Raw genomic sequence first — 9,911 nt, 5'->3', positions numbered from 1 at the left:
AAATTAGAGATTGATCACTCTGGAATTCTTTTTTGTCCTCAATCTTAAAGCAGCAGTGAAGAGCCTGTGCTCCTTAAGGTGCAAATCTCTCTATCTATATTTTTAATTTCACAAATAAAATTTTCAAAACATCGCTGTAATACAACTAACACCGTCCTAATTTAGTTATGTGGGTGCAATTTCTTCTAATGGAAATCTCAACACTGTTTGCAACAGACCAACAAAACTATAAACTGCAGCCAAATTAGATGAAAAGTTGTAAAAACTCACCTCTCAGCAAATGTCATTCCACACTCAGCACACTTAAAGGGCCGCTCACCAGTGTGAGTGCGCATGTGCGTAGTAATCGAGGAGGACTGGGAGAAACATCTTCCACACACAGGGCAAGGGTAGGGTTTCTCTCCTGTGTGAGTTCTCAGGTGTGCCACCAGGTTTGCTGACTGGGCAAAGGCTTTAGGACAGTAAACACACTTGAAAGGTTTTTCACCGGTATGCCTTCTCATGTGAACAACCAAAGACGATTTGCGAGAGAAGGATTTGTTACAGGTTTTGCATTGAAATTCCTCTTTCTTCAGAGCTTTAGAGCAGTCCTTCTTTGCCTTTGTCATGGCGGCATTCTTAATGACAAAAGAGACATACAGTTTTTTTCATAAGGCAAACTGCTCCACGACAATAAGGAACAGTCGCTCGAGAGCCACGAAGTCCTACGTGCGGGGGACTCCCACGTATAAAGGACGGACGGGGGTGCTCGTCATACCTTTTACGGGTTAAAAAAGCGCTTTCGGTGCCTCTTGGGGTATTCAGCCTCAAAAGCTCCACATCAGGAGTTTTAGCGGTACCTTTTAGGGTATTGAGCCGAAAAAAGTCAGTGCAGTTAATGTGTTGTTTTAGAATTGGTACCCCTTAGGGGCGAAAAAAATTTCAAGCCACGGCCACAAAACGGTACCTTGGTTCCCCTTGGGGTTCTTTTTAAAATTTCTCCCCCGGGGGTCCTACGTAAGATGAGAAAAAAGAGGTGGAGAAGAAAACTTCTCGATGTTGAGGGAATCGGTAGATACTGAATTCACAACATTGCATGATATTTTGTTTTAAAAAAAGGATGGAAATCGAAATAATTGCAACCATTTCATTATCTGCACGACTAGACAGTACGTTTTATACAATGACGACTTAAACTGATTTACTGCGATAGAAAGAGATTAAAGGAGCTAAGTCATGGTTTTCCACAACTTAAAAAGTTTAGCCTGAATTTTTAAGTTCGTCGTTTGTAATCCGTGACAATCTTCTCCATCCTTATCCATCCTCGTTCCTTTTTGGCTTATTTTTATCTCTTTGGTGTTTTTCTATCATAGCAAACTACTATTTTCAGGTTTCCTTCAATTTAAAAGCAATTTTGTAGGTGGCCAAAATAACTTGATTCTCTTGGTTTAATATACTGCCAGTCTGCCCCACATGGAGTGTTATTTTCAAAACTCTGCTCTTTTCGGAAATGCAAGTTCCCTCGATCGGTCAGTGATGTCTTTCATATTCTAGTTAGTGAGAATTGAATTTTCGTATCAACAGACACTAGATGAAAGAATTTGTTACCTGAAAATTAATTGGTGATCCGTCTTGCAGCACCGCTGGCCATGCATGTGCGCTCTGCGGGCTCAGAGCATAGAGCACATGCGCGGCGGAGTTAATCACGGGACGGCCATATTGTGGAGGTTGTTGAGCCAGGGCGTCTCTACCAATGTAGGGAAATTGACAAGGACAACTGATGCATGGAGGCTTCAACTGTTTTGTAGTTAGTTTCTTTGGATATTGGCTGCATATTTGTAGAGATAGAAAAACACATCTAGCCATAATTTCAGTTTAAGTTATGTATCTTACACGGTCGTGATATCCATTTACCAAATAAATACCTTGTTCTCGTTTGTGCTGTGGCTAGGTAGGGCAGCATTTTAGGTGGGAACCCTGTGGCAAACTTGCTGAACGCAAATCTAAGACTGGTGACTGGGTGGTGATTACGGTTATATACAGTCTTTTTCGGGAGTTGATAAAATGCTTATTTTGTGGCTGTTACCATTTCAAATTTGTCGCCCATCTTCCTTTCTTTCTCGACTAATTTAACACTGGGTTAATAGTTCTTCGTTAGGATAATCCAATTTATGAGTTGAACATGGCAAAGAGTGCTCGATCGAATGGCATTAACAGCTAGCCTAGAATAGCTCTTTGTTACGTAACTTTGTTAAAAACGAAAGTAGCTGTTACCAAACGCATGGAAAATATGATAACATTTAAAAAAATACAAATAATTATATCTTTTCGAATTGTTCAAGTTTTTAAAAAATCCCTCATTTTGAATAACCAGTTTCAAAACCATAGGCATACGGACACCGTCGGACTTTTGGGGGGGAGTGACCTTCTTGCCCGAAAAAATTACGCACTCAGATTGCACGAAAAACAAAAATGTTCACAATTCTCACTTCTAATAAAACTGCTATAATTCCGAAACTAGTTCTATTGAAGGCTTGTATACTCAATGTCCTCTATCAACAGTCTCAAGTTTTGTCAATTTTTGCCCGAAAAGCTACATAATTTCCGTAGCTGAGGGGGCTACAGCGCCCTCCCCCCCCCCCCCCTCCCAGCTCGTACGCGTATGTTAACAACGAACCAACCTGTAGCTTATGACAAATCTGTTGGCCAGTAGCTTGCAGACTTCAGGTACAACTGTAAGCCTTGTGTTAGGATGAGAGTCATTCTGTTTTGGACTTTGTAGCATTTTACCTGTAGAAACGATGACAAACATGCATGTAGTTATGATAATTAATGACAAGGAGTTGAAGATAACATAAATACAGAAAAGTATTTTATATATCATCAGCAAGAGTATCAAATACATAAATTCGATTAATTTCTTCTCTCTTAGCGTTATTCCGCGGACCTGACAGAGAGTAAAGCTTACTGTTGTAAGTTTAAAAGACGCACTGATTTAAAAATTCAAAGTTACTTATTTTGGGACTGTAACAGCATTAAGCGTGAACGAAAATATACATACTAGATATTTTCAGCTCTACTCATTTACAAGCAACTCTGCACCCCAATAAATCCAATTTTTATCAATTCGAATTTGCCCTTTCAAAAACATTGTGTCGTGTTAATTAGGGAATGAGGCAATGAGCAAATACTAATTAGTATGTGGGCAAGAATTAATTAGTAAGTGACGCAAAAGTAGTGCTTTGTTATTTAATTAATCAAAATTGCGGTAATAACTTTAATAGGAAGAAAAACCCTCATTAGTGAAGTCAACTCCCTAAATTATGCAATTAGCAAGCAATTAGAACTCTCGAGTTTCATAATTTCCCGTGGCGAATAGACTTTCATTGAATTTCCAGGAAAAAGGACAACCTAGGGAGCTATACTTAAATTTTCGAAAATTTCTAACCGTGAATTTCCGTTGCAATGGATTTTCGTCGAGGAATTTTCAGAATTTTCGAAATTTGAATATTTTGCATGAACAATTTTCGGATTTTTCGACAACTTTCCAAGAAAATTCCCATACCTTTTGCGCCCGTTTCAAAAGTTGAATAGAAAGTGCTCATGGTTTTTGTTTCATTTTCCATCGAAAAATATTCTATCTGGCTTGAAAATGCATTTCATCGCCATTAATATAAAAACAACAACGGTCGAATATAATTCGGCCTTACATCTTCACTTTTAATCTATATTGTATTGATGGAGGTGAACAGAGATCACCGAAAATTCAGTTAAAAAGCAACAGATTGGATTGCAAAAAAGTTTTCAAAAAGCTAGAGCCAGTTGAATTAAACCAAATCATAAAATACTGGTGAAATGCTTAATTATTTCTTATTTCAATTTTCTTTCTACAGTTTTTTCGAATGTAGATCTCTAAATAAAAAGAAACAACAAAACCTTGAAAGCTTGAATTTCATACTGTTACCTTGGATTTCTTTTTACTAGCTAACCTTTCTTTCAAGGAGAAAAAATTTAGAAAGCAACTTACTTGATTTTCTTTTTCTATATTGTCAGTCCACTAGCTAGTACAGAACAGAGACTATGCGCCTACCGAGTGAAACAATAAATGATATGTGCCTGCCAAAGCAACTTGGTCTTATTGATTTACAATCCGGGGTAATATGGCTAATTATTGACCGCTATGACATCGCGGCAACTTTGAAATTCATAAGGTTTCTAAATATTTACTCTGTTGCTATGAAGATGTTTTTACCTCACTACTGAACTCTTTTTCCTAAATATTAATTTTTGATTTCAAAATCTGAATTGGAGGCTGTAGTAAATAGATCTGATTCCAAAACCCTTTCCAAGCTCAAAAACATGTTCCAGAGCATTAAGATTTCGCTTCAACGGGCATTTATCGTCTTGGCAACCACTAAGTCTGTTGACAAATATTTGGAAAACAGTCTCTATCTCTATGGTGATCAATACCACAGGTCAAGGTGAATAAGAATCTTGCTCTTGCAGACAAACAATAGGCCATATTCGTATTCTCGGCATTGGACTGGAACTAGCTTGCAACTGAGGTTAATAGGAGGAAAAGTTTCAAATGCAAATGACGTCATCACTGCCACTTCTCTACCCAGTCTTTCGCGAATAAAGGAAGCACGTTCTAACAACGTTCACTGCATGTTTGATTTTTGTGTCAAATGCTTTGGAGCGGTTTAATGAACAAAACAATAGCTGTGCACGTGCGTTATAAATTTTGGTACATTTTTTTGCTGTCCTCCGCAAAACAACAACGTGAAATGACCAAATTCTGCGTAGTCTGAGGAAAGCGAACGACGACGCCAATTCTTCGTACAGTCGTACCTCCGGTTGCGACCACCTCTCCTCGGCGACCAGTTTTCCAAAATACCAAAAGTTTCCATTTCAAATCACTACATTGGGAACCTCTTGTAAGCGACCACCTCTCGTAAGCAACCGCGACCACTGTTAGAGCTAAAAGTTTGAAATTGTCTTTTGTTTTTCACCTCCCGTAAGCGACCACTTGACAGATAATGGAGAGGAAATTGGATAATAAGGTGCTGTAACATCATCGTATTCCTGGGTAGTGCAAGAGACGGAAATTTCTCGAAATTGACTTTTCATATGAATAAAACATTGCATTGACATTGCCGCATGGGGTAAATCTCTGCCGTTGCCATACTCTAATAAGGCAAAATTTCGATTCAATATGGTCTAAACTCTCGTTAGCGACCACCTTCCGTAAGCGACCACCTACGCTTGACATTTTACGGGGGGTTCGACTGTATTTCCATTTGGAACTGAACGCTATCATTGCGTATGTTTAGCCTAATTGGCGTACTGAACAGATCTAGACAATTGCGAATTTCGCTGGTAAAGTGTAAATTCATTTTTGACTGGGCGTCGTCCTCGCCGTCGCCATCGTCGTTGCTTAAGCTCTCTAATAACATCTTCTCAACTTAGTTTCATAAATTGACATATTTTCTTTGTCCTTTAGCCTAGAGACTCACATTCTGCGCGCTTGAAGATCAAATAAACAATCATACGTTGGCGAAAGTTAAAACCGAGAGAACAGAAGATGACAGCAGGAGTTGGCAATGTCAGGTTTACTTTTTGATTTGAGGTTAAAAATGAGGACAAAGGACTTTAAGCTAGAGTCATTGAAGGCTAAACTGCTTGGCTTTTTAAAAAGAGGACAACAGTAACAACAGCTAAAACCGTATTGATCTCTGAGAACCATTTTATTATATCATTGAAATTTACAACGTACATAAAAGATTACATAAAATACTTCACATCGTAATTCTAAAGCGGTCTAATATTTTGAAATAATGAAGAAATGACTTAAAAATATCATTATACATTGAACTCATTATCTCTTTTCTGATTGGCCGAAAGCGTACGGTGAATTTTCTAAATCAGCGCTTGTGACGTCATCTAGTTGCAGATTATACACTAATCATGTCAAGGACACTCAAGGTCACAGGTAATCATGTCATGTATGACCGCGGTGCATGATTTGTAAGGGTAATCATGTCAAGTTCACGCGCTTTGTGTTGCTTGCCGTCAGTGAAGAAGCAAAACCATGACTTTTTTTTTTCGTTCAATGTATAACAAAACAATTATTAGATTAGGTTTTTGTGATATCCAGAATAATCAAAATCTCGGTAAGGGTTATCAGTCTCAGCCTTCGGCTTCGACAGATAACCCCTACCTCGACCTTGATTATTCTAGATATCACAAAAACCTCATCCAATAATTGTTTATAATACAAATCGTAAAATCTGAAGAAATTAACATTATGTACGTGGGGAACTATCTGGAACATGATTTCAAAAAAAGTCAAAATGCGAAAGTTACATCTTTAATAATCAAGCCTAAATATAATTCTCCTTCAGTTTATTACTATTTTTCCATATAATAAATACATTTATAAAATTTCAATCCATAAGGCAATGAAGTCCAGGGAAGCCAATAAGCCTTATGAATTATGAATAACACTTCTATCAATTAATCAATTCTACAATTAATCTAACATGATTTATCGGAAAAAGTCAATCAAAGCTAAACGCGCAAATGAAAAATTACACTCTGACCAAAATTTGGAAATTTTGGGAAAATGGAAAAAAACCCCACAAAAACTGATTACAGTTCACTTAATATTTTCATCTTGGTACTCTGCAAACAAATTTGGTGTAAGAGCAAAAAGACTTAGTCATGATTTCTATGCTGGCTTAGCTGAAAAAAAAACCCAGCAAAGTCAATGTGCTCCTTTAACAAGGGAAGTAAGATGCTTAATGCCTTTCAATAGCAGCAGGGACTCGTTGCTTGATGCTGGCCATTACCTGTGGATACGGTGATGCTTGACTAGTGTTGACCTGTGTAAATGAGACAAAGAACAAGAGGCAACGGTTATTATGGACACCAAAAAATATCTCAGCTAAATCGAAACTGAAACGATGATGATGACGATGATCGTGATGATGACGACGACAACGATGATAATGATAATAATGATGAGACTTTAAACTATAATTATCATTTGCTCTAATAGGTGTTAGTACCGGAGTAGTTACCGTTGTATTGAACCGCTGTTATAATAACTATATGAATTCCCTGTGGTCGAGAGCTAGTTATGGTGCGCATATATGACGTCATTTCTATGGACTAAAAGAGTGAAGACCATTGTAGAAACGAGATCGATTTTTTAATTGCAATGAATATTAAACGCACCTGTCGGCAAAGCTTTTTTTGCATTCCATGCACTGATAAGGCTTCTCTCCTGTGTGTCTCCTGATGTGTACTCGAAGGGAATTAGACTGAGAAAATCTCTTAAGACAGATAGCACAGGAGAAGGGCCTCTCTCCAGAGTGCTTGCGCAGATGCACAGTGAGGTTACCAGACTGAGTGAAGGTTCGGGGGCAGTGTGTACACTTAAATGGTCTGTCTCCACTATGGATCCGCATGTGCACCTTCAGAGCAGAGGGTCGCAGGAACATCTTGTTGCAGATTTCACACGCCAATTTCTTGCACGTGTCTTGTTTGGCCTTGTTGTTCGTCTGACTCAGTGGCACTGTAGGCACCATAGATGGCACACCGCTGATATACGGGAGTACCGCGGGTTTGTAATTGAAGTGATACGCTTCCAACAGAGGAGAAGCCTTGGTTGTGCTGCGGAACTGCGGATGCATATTGCAGTTGGGAAACTCACAATGAGTTGTAACTGTGGTTTCTGGGTAAAGTTGCCAGGAGACAGTAGTTGTTGATGGGTGCATCCGGGTACTAGGAAGAAGAAACGTTGTTTTAGAACTGGAGGCAGTAAACCGGAAGTAGTAAACTGGAAGTAATAAACCAGAAATAGTAAACAGGAAATGGAAAAAGGGAAATGAGAAAATCTTTAGCATATTAGCCCTAGCTGTAGAGATTCACTGTGAGAGTAAACGCACTGGCATTCCAAAGGCACAAACGCGTTTTCTATTCTCTTTCGCAACGATCAGCCGAATAGAGAATATTTCTATTACAAGTAAAGGGTTCGCACGGGTCCTGGAAAACCTGGAAAGTCCTGGAATTTTATTGTGGCATTTTCCAGGACTGGAAAGTCCTGGAAAAGGGCTACTGGTCCTAGAAAGTTCTGGAAATCTGTTAAACTGAAGTAAAAAAATATGAAATGTATGGCAGACAGTAAGGAGAATTAACATTAAGATCTTGAGAGTGAAAGGGTTAATGTGAATTTTAGAGTCCTGGAAAAATCAATCTGAGTCGTGGAAAAGTCCTGGAAATTTGTTTCTGAAAAAGCTAGCCCTGAAGTAAAGGAGACAAATTATACAACAAATAGTGGAGGGAGCCGCCACCAGTAATCGAGCAAGTATTCACAAGAACCTGAGACAAGTTGAATACAGGTTACAAGCCAGAAAATATAACAACGACAGCGATACACAACGATAATTATAATAAAGAAAAACAGCCTCGAGTAAACTGGTCGACGTCAAGTGATTTGATGTTCACAAGGAGTGGTACACAAAGGTCTAATTATCCCAATGGGAAAGAATACAATACAACCTAATTAAACACTTAAAAGAAATACATTATGTTAAACACTTGAAACTTCTCATTAAGGAGATGTTCACCAGGCTCACCTCTCCCAAATGCTGTATTTCTTTTCCAGGTGGAACGACTTCTTCGCCATTGCTACCGGCCCGAAAGTTTCCATAAAATCTATTTAAACAACGATGAACAAAAAGATTTTAATTTTAGATTATGACTTGACTGAAAACTAAAAACTAAATTAGAATTCTTTTTAAACTTTATTTTATATCTTGATTTTCTAGAGGGAACTACCTTTTTTTCATTCTCGATCTCTAATCTTCTGCGATGTAGCTCTTGATCGCAATTATTTGCAAGTTTTAACTTACCATAATCACTTAACGTTTAATTTCTTTTTAGTTTTGTTGTAGATTAAAAAAAAGAATAAATGGGTAATCTCTTGACGATAATGTTAGAGTTATTAAATTAAAGTAACAAATTCATCAAGATACCAATTCAGCTTCCTTTAATTGGTTCCTATTAATTGCTTTTTTTGTGCGAACATTTCGTTTCAGTTCCCAGTTCGTTTAACTGTTTCGTTTTTCTTTGACTGCAATACAATCAATTTTCGTTCAGAATCTCTAACATGGGTAAATTATACATCATGCTCTTCATTAGAGCCCCAAATATTACAATCACTTTGTTTGAGAGCACAGGAACTTACTTACCTTTTTGAATTCACAGAAAGTTCACAATATCGTGTCGGTCAATCCTTCAACGATTTATAGCAGCATCGAATACAGGTTTGACAAGAATTGAAGCCTGTTAAGGGCGATAATTCAAGGATACACCCTGAAACACCCACTCTTTTACGGAAGTGACTAAACATTCGGTGTAAGATGTCAAAGACCTTTTTAACGGCGAACCTTGGCCGGTTATCACGGCAGCTGCTCTATAAGCCAATAGAATGCTCGTTTGGAAAGGAGGCCATTACACTTAATATTGCGCAACAATACAGCAAAATGGGAGAGGCTACTTCAAAGGAACAACGCCGCTGCATTTTGAAAGCCGCGAACTGAAGAAATAGAGATTCATTTTAATATTATAAGATAAGCGAAATATCTAATGGTGAAGTAAGTTGAATTTCATAATTCGCTACTTTTCATCCCAGAGCCAGGCACACAGCAAACATAACATATACGAACTTGAGTCCGCTAAATGTCTCAGTTGCCTTCCCGCTGAAAGATTGAGCAATATGCCACTTGTCTGGTTTCGTCGGGTCGGCGAAATGAAAGCCATGGCAAACTCTTTGTCATGAAAATTCCTTCGAAATGACAGAAAGCTTTAATTTTGTTTTCACTAGATAGCAACGCGACTGAGCTGAGACATGATTCATCATCGCA

The 9,911-nt window shown here is 38.2% G+C and overlaps 1 protein-coding gene across 1 annotated transcript; it reads right to left on the bottom strand.

Annotated features, from left to right (window-relative positions):
- Positions 1–2,660: 2,660 nt before the first annotated feature.
- Positions 2,661–8,840, bottom strand: LOC145469409 (uncharacterized). The gene has a single exon (XM_081453114.1). The coding sequence runs from the start codon at positions 7,887–7,889 to the stop codon at positions 7,209–7,211; it is 681 nt and encodes a 226-aa protein (XP_081309240.1). The 5' UTR covers positions 7,890–8,840; the 3' UTR covers positions 2,661–7,208.
- Positions 8,841–9,911: the final 1,071 nt, after the last annotated feature.

Source organism: Orbicella franksi, chromosome 15 (assembly GCF_964199315.1).
Source record: "Orbicella franksi chromosome 15, jaOrbFran1.1, whole genome shotgun sequence".
NCBI lineage: Eukaryota > Metazoa > Cnidaria > Anthozoa > Scleractinia > Merulinidae > Orbicella > Orbicella franksi.
This window is presented reverse-complemented; position numbering and strand designations above follow the sequence as displayed.